The following is a 12029-nucleotide window of genomic DNA, read 5'->3' on the forward strand; positions in this document are numbered from 1 at the left end:
GTGGGGCTAAATCAGGGCATTTGAGTTAAAATTGAGATGAACAAACAGAGGTCAAATTGATGTTTATTTGTTATTAATATCATTAATCCTTTTAGTTTGAGATTTATAATTACTAACATGGATATATTGTTTACATTATGTTGATGGTCACATATGTGTTACCAGGTTATAAACTCTCAATGCAAAATTGAAGTGGAGTAATGGGATGAATTGAAATGGCTAGCCAAATATAACATGAGAATTATTGGTGATGGATAATTGCACATCATATACTGTGCACGTGATTTTGAAAAAAGAAATCAAAAGTAATTTGGGCCTACAAAGAGATTTACTTGGGCCATTAATTTGTAACGTGAGTTTGTACTTTGTAGATTAACATCATCTCAAAGTCGGTTGGCGGGGATTAAAAAGAAAGAAAAAAGGCAGCAAGATTGGAGGGGATTTATTATAAAAGGATCGCACAAAAGAAGTTAGGGACGCCAGAATTTGGTGGCAAGAGGTGGGACGCACGCACGGAGAAGGCAGCCGCCAAAAGGCGGTACACATAGGTGACTTTCCCTCCAAGCGTACGGTTCATACTTCACAGGGTTTAATACTTTTCTTAGTTTTATTCATGGTTGGATTTGTTTTTGACATTGACAACTAATAGATAATACATTTGTATATATAATTCTGTATTTATTATTGTTTCCCTATCATTGTAATATTCCCAAATTTATGGGATTGTAATTTTCTATATAATGGAAACCCCTAAGAGGGAGAGGATTAAGGATCCTTTCGTTTCATGGTATTACGAGACCAGGAACCCTAATCCCCCAAATCTTTTCTCCTCCCTCCCTCTTTTCGACGGCTGGCTTCTCCTCTCAACAGCCAACGACCATCTAATTCCTCTTTGACTTTTTCTCCTAATACAGCCAACCACCATTCTAATTTCTTTTTTCTTTGTCTTTTCCCCTAATACAGTCGTCCACCACTTTCATTCTTTTTTTATTGCTTTTTCTCCTAAACTTCGCAGCCACCCTCATCTTCATCATGGACACGAAACTGCAGTCGTCCACCACTTTCATTCTTTTTTTTTTTTTTTTTTGCTTTTTCTCTTAAACATCGCAGCCACCCTCATCTTCACCATGGACACGAAACTGCACCCTGCCGTTACTGTGTCCAGTGTTACCAACATCATCCCCATCAAGCTCGAGATGGACACCGGCCACTGGCCGTCTTGGTCAGAACTCTTCAAAACCACCTGCAAAGCCTACCAAGTTCATGATCACCTTCTCCCTCGCCCACCACCCGCTACCCCTGCTGCCGCTGATAAAGACAAACAGTCGGACGCCGACGCCGCATGGGAAAGGCTGGATTCCATTGTCCTTCAATGGATATATGGCACAATTTCTCAGGACCTTATCCATACCATTGTTGAACCCGACAAGAACCGCACCGCTCATCAAGCATGGACCACTCTTGAAAATCTTTTTCAAGACAACAAGAGTGCCCGTGCTCTCCACCTGCGCCACCGCTTTACGAATACTCGTCTTGAGAACTTCCAAAGCATCTTCGCGTACTGCCAAGAGCTTAAAACACTGTCCGATCAGTTGGCCAGCGTCGGTCACCCGGTCGATAATGATGGACTCGTCCTACAACTTATTGCAGGACTCACTGAACAATATGAGAGCATCGGTACCCTTCTTCAAGCTCGGGAACCCCTACCACCGTTTTACACGGCTCGCTCAAAACTATGCATGGTTGAATCACGTAAAGCCGAAAACACTCTCCATGCATCTAAAACTGCTAGCACGGCTCTAAACACCTCTACTCGCTCCACCTCCTCCCAACAAGTCACTGAGCCCACCTATGACCGCTCCCGCGGACGAGGAAGAAACCAATGGGGACGTGGACAACCCTCTTACAATTCTTGGTCCAACCCTTTCCCACCCTACTAGCCACCCTATGGCCCTTGGGCCAACCCGCCTACCCCAACTATTGGGCCTCTCCCCCTTGCCCCTACCCTACATCAAACCCACGGCCCAACACCAGTTCGAATGGCGCACGTATTCTCGGGTCGCGACCGGGCCAAGCTCATCACACCGCCTACATACCCACTGACATTGATCAAGCACTTCAGGCTATGTCTCTAACTCCGCCACAGGAACCAACCGGGTACATGGACACCGGTGCCACAGGTAACATGTTTAACACCTCTGTTAATTTTGATTCTTTTTCTGATAATAGCATGGGACAACAAATACTTGTTGGTGATGGCTCAGCCATCCCGGTTCTTGGACATGGCAACCAAACTCTTCGACCACCCTTTCCCCCACTTGTTATTAAAAACGTCCTTTATGCACCAAAACTACTTAAAAACTTAATTTCAGTTCGTCGGTTCACAATCGATAATTCTGTTTCTATCGAATTTGACCCCTTTGGTTTTCTTGTGAAGGACTACAAGAGCCGGATCCCTATCCTCCGGTGCAACAGCAGCGGTGATCTATACCCACTTGTGATCGGGCCCGGAACCACCACTTTTCCCACAACTTTTGCTGCTATCACTTCCAGCCTATGGCATCAACGTCTTGGACATCCTGGACGGGCACCTTTACATTCATTAAACTCATCTAGTTACATTAATTTTCCAAGTTCAAATAAAGACCTTTGTCAATCTTGTGTACTTGGTAAAAGTATTAGACTACCCCTTGCTAGTTCTGATACTCGTATTTTCTTTCCTTTTGATCTTATTCATAGTGATTTGTGGACTTCTCCTATTTTGAGTTCTAATGGTCATCGATATTACATATTATTTGTTGATGATGCTACAAGTTTTTTATGGACCTACCCTTTGTCGAACAAATCACAAGTGTACACCACTTTTTGTCAATTTCACAAACAAAATACAACTCAATTTGAACGACCCATTAAAACATTCCAACGTGATAACGGCACCGAATACATAAATACATCCTTTCAAACATTCTTTTCCTCCCATGGCATCCTTTTTAGACGCTCGTGTCCACACACTTCGTCTCAAAACGGTAAAGCGGAACGTATGATTAGAACTATCAATAATATGGTCCGCACCATCCTCACCCATGCCTCACTACCAAACACTTTTTGGCATCATGCCCTTGAAACCGCCACTTACATCCTTAACATTTTACCCGTCAAACACCTTCAAAATCAAACACCCACCGAACTCCTCTACCGACGCACACCGTCCTATGACCACTTGCGTGTCTTCGGGTGCCTTTGTTATCCCTTGACCCCCACCACTACCATCCACAAACTCGACCCCAGATCCACACCTTGTGTCTTTGTCCACCCACCGCGGGTACAAATGCTTTAATCTTAAAACAAAACAACTTATTATATCTCGGCATGTGGCGTTTGACGAGACAACCTTCCCCTTTGCTAATACTATTCACCCACCACCATCCTATGACTTCTTATCCGTTTTTCACCTGCCTTATGGCCCTATGTCCATCCAAATATCCAACACATTACTCCACAACACCCCATTGTTCCTTTGCCTTCAGCCCACACCACCCCACCCAACACCCCCTCACCTGCGGCCCAAACATCCCCACCTAATACTCCTTCACACTCGGCCCAAACATCCCCACCCAATAACCCCTTTCTCTCGGCCCAAACATCACCACCCAACAACCCGTCCGCCCACAGCCCACAACCGAACCTCCACACTTCACCGACCCAGCCTACGGCACCCTCACAACACTACATACCCCCTGCCCCTAACCATGTGCAATCATCCCAAACCGTCCCACCCGCACCATGCGCACACGCGCTATGGACGACTTAACCAAACCCAAAACTCGCCTAAACCTCAACGTCTCAACCATTGTCCCCATTCCTAAAAACCCGGCCGATGCCTTGTCCATACCGGTTTGGTATAAAGCCATGACTGATGAATACCATGCTCTTATCAAGAATGAGACATGGGAATTAACACCGAGGTTGCCAAACATGAATGTCATTCGAAGCATGTGGTTATTTAAACACAAGTTTAAATCTGATGGGTCGTTAGAACGTTACAAGGCGAGGCTAGTGTGTGACGGTCGCCTTCAGCAGGTTGGTATTGATTGTGGAGACACTTTTAGTCCGGTTGTTAAACCGGCAACCATACGTACGGTACTATCCATTGTTTTGTCACAAAATTGGAAAATATATCAGCTAGACGTTACGAATGCGTTTTTGCATGGTCACTTACAAGAGACCGTATACATGTATCAACCCATGGGGTTTCGGAATAAGGATTTTCCGAATCATGTCTATCGGCTTAAGAAGTTCTTATACGGTTTGAAACAGGCACCAAGGGCGTGGTATCAACGGTTCACTGATTATGTTATCACCTTGGGGTTCGTGCAAAGTAAATGTGATGCGTCTCTTTTCACTTTTCATCAAGGTTCATAAGTAGCATATCTTCTTCTCTACGTGGATGACATCATTCTTGTCACTTCCACAGACACCTTACGGGCCACTCTCTTGTCTCATCTAGCGTCCGAGTTTGCTATGAAAGATCTCGGGCCCCTTAGCTTCTTTCTCGGCCTCTCAGTAAAGAGATACAAAAGCACCATGTTCCTCTCACAGCAAGCATATGCACAGGAAATCATTGAACGAGCGGGCATGTCCTCCTGTAACCCAGTGCACACACCTATTGACTCCCACTCCAAGCTTAGTTCGGCCTTTGGCACCGATTTTCACGACCCCACTCTATATCGTAGTCTCGCAGGTGCCCTTCAGTATCTGACGTTCACCAGGCCAGACATCAGTTATGAGGTCCAGCAAATCTGTATCCACATGCATGCCCCAAAAACCGGCCATTGGAATGCCCTCAAACGTATAATTCGGTACATTTATGGCACTACTACTTTCGGCCTGACACTTGGTCCTTCTAAAGACCCACACTTAATTGCTTATACTGATGCCGATTGGGCCGGTTGCCCTGACACACGACGTTCTACTAGTGGGTTCTGTGTTTATTATGGTGATAATTTGCTATCATGGTCTTCGAGATGCCAAGCAACGATCTCTCGTTCTAGTGCAGAGGCTGAATACCGTGGCATTGCCAATGTTGTTGCCGAAGTTTGTTGGCTTCGGAACCTTCTTCTCGAGCTCCAGCGACCCTTATCCACTGCTACCCTGATTCACTGTGACAATGTCAGCACGATCTATTTATCATGTAACCCAGTTCAGCATCAACGCACCAAACACATCGAGCTCGACATACACTTCGTTCGGGAAAAAGTTCAGAAAGGTCAAGTTCGTGTTCTCCATGTTCCATCTCGCTACCAAATCGTTGACATCTTTACCAAAGGCTTGCCACGGATACTCTTTGAGGATTTTCGATCCAGGGATTGTATTTTCTATATAAAGAGATACATAATTTGTATATATAATTTTGTATTTATTATTGTTTCCTTATCATTGTAATATTCCCAAATTTATGGGATTGTAATTTTCTATATAATGGAAACCCCTAAGAGGGAGAGGATCAAGGATCCATTCGTTTCAACAACGTTGTATAAACAATTTGATGAGTTGGTTTATTCATACTATTTGCATGTGTTTGAGTTCTTGCTTTACAACTTGCTCGGTTGATGACAAAACCTTGTAGCTTGTTGGGTGACATAGAGTAGGTTGACTCACATTAGTAAATAGGGTAATTAACTGTAAAAAATCTGATGACAAAGACCTGTTTTTGATTACCATTTAAATTAACCGACTTTTCAGCACCATGTCTATGTGGTGTCCAATTAATGATTAAATTGAGTTTTGTGTAAACCTAGAATCTGAAACTTGGAGGACATTACCTTTATCTTTTTGTTTGTGGCTTCTGCCCGGATGAATGATTACTTTGTTTTTCATTAAACTTTGTTTACAGATTCTTTTTAACTTGTAAAGCTTGACCACTTGTGTTGAATTCTTGGTAAACATTTTTTATATTTGAATTATTTGTCATTTATCAAGCGTATTGGCGATATACTTGCATCGTTAGCGGGTTGGTAAATTGGTGGGTAGTTGATATAAATAAATGGATTATTAGGTTGTATGGTGAATCTTAAAAACTATCCCTAATAATTAATCAAAGTCATTAATTCCAAGGCCATGTCTATGTGGTGTTATGAATCCGTAAACGGGTTTTTGTGTTAAACTTGCAATCATGATTCTGGGCGGGAGTTGCTTTTCTTTAATATATAATAATTCTCTAGTTAAACACTAACCACAAATTCCCTGTGGATACAATACCCTACTTACGCTATCTACATAGTTTAATTAGGTTTTTACATGACCCTTACGACAGTCATCATGAACCACCAACACTAATATGTGTTATTGTGTTATCAATACAAAATGTGCTTTTGTTAACAAGAAGCATACATTGTATATATGTGATTATTCCAATATTCCAAATAATTTTGTTAGATAAATCAACTCATTACAAATTTTGTAGTGCAAACAATAAACGAATTTTCAAATGGCCAATTGATGTGTTATTAGATTACATTTTATTAATTTTGGGTTTCTTTTGTGTGTGTGTGTGTGTGTGGTATGGGATTGTTCCTGAATCACAACTTCTTCAATGATGCATCCATTTAAGTGCATCCCCATAGAAAACTATCAACTCCTCCTGCCAAAAGACAGAAGCTTTTTAAAACCACTGAGAGCTTTACTTGAGGTTTCAAGAGTGCTCCATTTCTTCTTGGTACTGCTTTCCATCACAGGACTAATTTCATGCTTCACTTTGGCAATAGAGCTTTTCTTACCTTCATTAATATCCTCATTAAATTTAAAAGTAACAGCTTTACTGCTTGATCCACCATTACTGTCTGAAACAGTGACATCTTTTTGAACAACCGAAGATGTGTTATTATGTAATGTTTCACCCACACTTTTTGTGTGATCTGAGTATGCAGGTGTAGATGATCCAATGTCAGCAGCAGCCCCATTGCCAGTTTTCTTGATTTCGGATGCTTTTGGCAATTGCTTGGGTTTGTTGTGATCAAGGGTCTTCTTTTTCGGTCCATATGAATTCTTTGAAACGATGTTCTTTTCTAGAGGTTTAATTCTATCTGGTTTTACTTTCTTCGTTTCCGCTTTAGCTGCCTTTTGGGATAACAAAGTTCGCGATATACCATTCTCTTTGGCGGACACTTTAGTAGGCTTTTGAACAGATTTTGGTTCACCATGCTTTTTGGTGGGTGGTTTCATAGGTTTGTTATCAGGCTTTGATTTAGTAGATATCGCCTTTGGATTAACTACACGTGCCGCAGACAAGCGATCAATGGTGGAACTCCTTATGACTCTCTTATTTGAACTTTTCATGTCTCGTGATGCAATCTGGGCTTTTCGCGTATCGTTATTTGGTGTCTGTTGGGCTTTTGGCTTATCGTTCTTTGTAGTCAGTTGGGCTTTCGGCTTATCGCTCTTTGCTGTCTGTTGGGCTTTTGTCTTATCGTTCTTCGTCGGTACTTGGGCTTTTGGGTTATTGTTCTTGGCTGTCTGTTGGCCGGCTTTTGTCTTATCGTTCTTCGTTGCTAGTTGGGCTTTCAGCTTATTGTTCTTTGCTGTCTTGGCAGTAGAAGCACTTCTTTCAGCAATTCTTTTTTGACGTTGAGCTAATAATTCCTCCATTCTCTTTCTTTTTTCTTCCTCCTATGTGAAAATGACCAATAAGATCAAAATTACAATAATTAAAAAAAATATAAGGTTGCAACTTTAAGTACCTTCTCTGATCTACCCCTCATTAATGTTGTTTTGGTCGCGATAGGTGTCTTCTTTCTTGATCCAGCTAAAGCTTTCGACTTTGCTTCAATAGTGGAACCTTTTTTTTCAAGACCTTTCTGAACCAAAGCTTTCGTCTTTGAGTTGTTGACTTCAGGAGAATCCATTTTAACAATCTTACTATTAGTACTGTCTGACTCCATTTCTGGAGTCCAAGCTGGCACAGCTTGCTGGCCAGCCGCATCTCTTCCAAGCACCATGTGCAGGTCGTTCGGCTCATTGACACGTGCAGCTTCAACCTTTTTCTGGGCCAGATTACTCTGCGGAATCATGAAACTGTCATGTGTTTTAAACCGTGAATCATATTCGTTTAAAGATCGATCTTGAACTGTCATAGGATATTCTACAAGAACATCTTTTGTACTTTCCACAACCTCGATATGGTCTTCAAAAATGTCTCTACTTCTCTCATGAACTTCTTTATCTGGCCGGCTTCTCATATACCAATCTTTTTCTTCATGTTTTCCAATGGTGGATGATACATTGGTAAACTCAGGTTGATTTACAGATGGAACAGTATTCGGATCATCAAACTTATGGGAAACGTATTCCTCCATGGACTCTTTGTCATCCACATCCTTCATTAGAAGGTTCTGGAAGATATTCCACTGCTGTGTTACCTTTTGGCCCTCATGAGTGGCATCAGATTCGTGTTCCGATTCTTCATCTTTGGCAGAAGTGATGTAGTTAATATTTTTTATTATAACTTTCTTCTTCGAACTCCTTTTGTAGCTACCGGAATCACTTCCAGAACTAGAATCGCTAGAGTCAAACTTACCATCTTGGGTCAAATCTTGTGATCTTTTCTTGCGTGAACGTCTCCCTCTACTTCTAGAATCTTCCATACCCGGAGGCCACGGATGATTCCCTTGATAATATGGAAAGGGGTACCCTTGATATGAAGGGTGAAACATGGGCCCCCCTTGATAAGAATGCATATACTGCGGATGATGACTTTCGTTACTTATGCCATCAACGGAACCATTCGGTTTGTTGGTAACAAAATTACTATTTGGGACGTTAATCCTAAGTTCTTGACCAAGATCATCTTCCAGATAAGCGTATTGTGAACGAGAGTACGCCTGCATTGCTGCCACCTCATCCATCCAGACTCTATCTTCGCTCTTTGTATTACACAATTCGATGAAGTTTAAGCATGCGTCCCTGTTGTAACACTAGTATTAGTTCATTCTTGAATATGTTTTACTGTGGAATAAAAACATGTTTGTACCTTAAACGAGGAGATCCAAACGCATCCGCGAAACATATGAGATCTTGTAGGATATCTGTCTCGAACCCTGCAACTAAAGCGCGTGCATAGACCATTGCTTGCTCTTTTTGAAGTACCGCCTTTCTAGTTTCCAGAACACGCTGAAGATGAAACCTATTCATGATATTGGAACATTTTAGACGAAAAATTAGAAAGAACAAATAAAACAATCTTAATACAAGTATACGTTACTTGGGATCTTCTTCATGGAGGGTATCAGTTGTGTTATCTTCATGCTAAAATGTATTAAAAGTGGAAATGTATGAGAAGCAGAGAAGACTTGAAATTGAAGCAAAATGTGCAGAGAATGAAGTATACCTTGTAAGAAAAAGTTGATTTGTTGAAGTGCTCATCCAAACCGTAGATAGCTACGTGAGAAAAATTAAAAACATTTGTCATTTGTTTGATTTTAACTTTAAAAATCAAAATAGATGAGTTAAGGAAGAATCTAATAGATTGAATCTAAGGTGGTGTTTGGAGAAGTGTTTGATAATTAATTTTTCAGGATGAAAATTATCAATTTTGAGAAGCAGATGACTCTAACAAAACTGATCATTTACTACAAATGTAAAATTACCTAACAGTCAATCGCATTTATTTTCTGATTATTTGGTTATGAATTCTAAATCACGGAGATAAACACTTTGAAATAGTACATCCAGCTATCTCATAGTTATTGTTAAATACGGTTTCGGTAAACGCTTATGTCTAAACTAGACCAGCCGGATTGGGTGGGTCGGCCGCCGGTTGGAGGGGCCAGGTTTTTAAATCATTAGTTTGTAACATTGTATTGAATTTTAACATGTAAAAGTTGGTTGAAGAATACATTACTACATATTCAAAAAATGAAAAATATAAAAGAGTAAACTTCCGTTTTGCTCTCTGTGGTTTGGTCACTTTAACGGTTTTGCCTCAAACCTTTAAAAATAGTCATTTTACTCCCTGATGTTTTGGTTTTGTTGCCAGTTTGCTCCCTGCGGGGAGCAAAATGGAAAAACAAACAATTTGGATGGAGTTAGAGGCGGGGAGCAAACTGGCAAAAAAACCGAAACATCAGGGAGTAAAATGGCTATTTTTATAGGTTTGGAGCAAAACCGTTAAAGTGACCAAACCACAGGGAGCAAAACGGGAGTAAAATAAAAAAAGGTTAAATGAATGGATGAGTTTACAAGGCCGGATTTGAACCGTTAAACCGTCAAAACCGAACTATATAAATCTCAAACAAGCTCAACCGGCAACTTACTTCTGATTGGATGGTTGGATTGATTATAACACTAATGAAACATAAGTAAAGAATACACACATTGTGAGTCTGATGATGCATTGTTGTTGTTTATGGAGCAGTCTATGTTCTTGATCTCATTCTCAATCGTGACGAATCTTTCAAGAACCTCCGGCGTGCTTACGAACCTCACAAATCTAATACCAAAACACAGAACAAAAGATACCACATCAAAGAACCACCACTACCAACAGACCATTTAAGAAGAACAAGAAACCTTTCAAGTGTGGATTTGGTGAACCAGGAAGCAGAATCAGGTGCAGAAAGTGTTATGGAGTAACCCCCTTTTGAAGCCTCATCTTTGGCAAACTTGAGATGAGAAACAAAAGGTTCCAATAGTCCAGATGTAAGCTTTTCTTTGCAATCACCAGCACATATAATCAAATCACATCTTCAAAACCATAAACCAAATTGTTAAAAGGATAAGAAAAACAAAGTATAAGCAAATCATATCTTCTAGTCATAAACCAAAATGTTAAGAGGATAAGAAAAACATAGCATAACCAAATCATATCTTTCAAATGTTAAAAGGATAAGTAAAAATTGATGAGTAGTGGTCCAAGAATTGGCGGACTCTTTTTTTTTTCTTTTTGAACGACAAATTTGGATCTCTGACGGACCACTGGAGTATTATCGTGCCACCAACGGAACCACCCGATCATATCCATCTACACTAGGCATAATACATATACACCAATTCAGGAGGAAACCCATAAATATAAGAAAAACCCCCATGTGGGAATCGAACCCAGGACCAATTGATCCCAAAGTCTTATCCCACCACTAAATGTTACTAGGCTATAAAGCCATAGGCGAATTGGCGGACTCTTACATGGACAAACTTGACAAGGGGAAACAGGGCAAAGTGACCGCAAAGTTTAAACGGTTGTAACTTGGGCTATGGTTGGAGTAACAGAAAGGTCTTGACGAGCCAGATCTTGTAGCAAACAATTGTAGGTGTTTAAACCCAATTTTAAGCCCAATTTCGTCGATTTAAAGCTCCGATTTCGCCAACCATGAATTTCCCCCAATTTGTCAAATTTCAGCATTTTCTTTTTTAGCATAAAACGCTTGAATCTTTGATTGAATTAATTCGCGTGTCTAATTATGTCCTTACTTTCAGTATTTCCTTTTTAATTTGTAATTTCAAAAACTTAGCAAACCTACCAAATTTAGAACTCCTCGCACCTCATGCAAGGTTTTATTCATTCAAAAATTACAAAGTTTCCCTTAAAAATGTGTAAAAAACAGAGCATAAGCATTAAGCAAATCACATCTTCCAAATCATAAACCAAAATGTCAAAAACATAAGAAAAACATAACACAACCAAATTTAAAACTAGAATTAGTGTACCTTGTTCTCGTAGGGGTGAGCTGAAACAGAGCATAATCTAACCGAATTCTCGAATCCATCTTTGTTCTAACTTCTACTTCTATCCACCACAACAATGAACTAATGGCTTTTAGGAGTGATTCAGAACCACCAAACACATCATGATCAAATCGAATATTGGTGGGATATTTTCTGAACTGATTCTGATAATGACACTTCTCTTGTTTTACTTGATCATCACTTTTCCGACATAGTTGGAATGGATAGAAGCATTGTGATGAAAAAAGTAACCACTTTATATATAGCAGCAACCACTTCAACCACTTTACATGTACAAATGAAGCTAATTT

At 40.4% G+C, this 12029-nt stretch overlaps 3 protein-coding genes across 3 annotated transcripts; 2 read left to right on the forward strand and 1 right to left on the reverse strand.

Moving 5' to 3' along the window:
• The first annotated feature begins 1127 nt into the window (after positions 1 to 1127).
• On the forward strand, positions 1128 to 1940 carry LOC110932742. Its single transcript, XM_022175999.1, has one exon. It carries the CDS (start codon positions 1128 to 1130, stop codon positions 1938 to 1940), a length of 813 nt encoding a protein of 270 aa, XP_022031691.1.
• A 1969-nt stretch (positions 1941 to 3909) lies between these two features.
• LOC110932740 (uncharacterized mitochondrial protein AtMg00810-like) lies at positions 3910 to 6018 on the forward strand. The gene is made up of 3 exons (XM_022175997.1): positions 3910 to 4378; positions 4475 to 5094; positions 5980 to 6018. The coding sequence occupies exons 1-3, from the start codon at positions 3910 to 3912 to the stop codon at positions 6016 to 6018; spliced, it is 1128 nt and encodes a 375-aa protein (XP_022031689.1).
• A 396-nt stretch (positions 6019 to 6414) lies between these two features.
• LOC110935542 (COP1-interacting protein 7) lies at positions 6415 to 11968 on the reverse strand. Its single transcript, XM_022177921.2, has 8 exons — positions 11701 to 11968; positions 10564 to 10737; positions 10368 to 10483; positions 9383 to 9432; positions 9257 to 9300; positions 9026 to 9178; positions 7737 to 8958; positions 6415 to 7665 (listed from the first exon to the last, which is right to left on the reverse strand). The coding sequence occupies exons 1-8, from the start codon at positions 11757 to 11759 to the stop codon at positions 6631 to 6633; spliced, it is 2853 nt and encodes a 950-aa protein (XP_022033613.1). The 5' UTR covers positions 11760 to 11968; the 3' UTR covers positions 6415 to 6630.
• Between the last annotated feature and the right edge of the window lie 61 nt (positions 11969 to 12029).

The sequence above is a fragment of the Helianthus annuus genome, chromosome 3, assembly GCF_002127325.2.
Source record: "Helianthus annuus cultivar XRQ/B chromosome 3, HanXRQr2.0-SUNRISE, whole genome shotgun sequence".
In the NCBI taxonomy this organism is placed as follows: Eukaryota; Viridiplantae; Streptophyta; class Magnoliopsida; order Asterales; family Asteraceae; genus Helianthus; species Helianthus annuus.

Excerpts from the sequence above, each read along its gene's own strand:
- LOC110932740 (XM_022175997.1), top strand. The coding sequence starts at position 3,910 with ATGACTGATGAATACCATGCTCTTATCAAGAATGAGACATGGGAATTA. Across the intron at positions 4,379-4,474 it reads CACCTTGGGGTTCGTGCAAA|ACACCTTACGGGCCACTCTC; the intron begins GTAAATGTGATG and ends TCACTTCCACAG. Across the intron at positions 5,095-5,979 it reads TTGCCAATGTTGTTGCCGAA|CGTATTGGCGATATACTTGC; the intron begins GTTTGTTGGCTT and ends TCATTTATCAAG.
- LOC110935542 (XM_022177921.2), bottom strand. The coding sequence starts at position 11,759 with ATGGATTCGAGAATTCGGTTAGATTATGCTCTGTTTCAGCTCACCCCT. Across the intron at positions 8,959-9,025 it reads TTTGGATCTCCTCGTTTAAG|GGACGCATGCTTAAACTTCA; the intron begins GTACAAACATGT and ends GTGTTACAACAG. Across the intron at positions 7,666-7,736 it reads TGAGGGGTAGATCAGAGAAG|GAGGAAGAAAAAAGAAAGAG; the intron begins GTACTTAAAGTT and ends ATTTTCACATAG.
- LOC110932742 (XM_022175999.1), top strand. The coding sequence starts at position 1,128 with ATGGACACGAAACTGCACCCTGCCGTTACTGTGTCCAGTGTTACCAAC.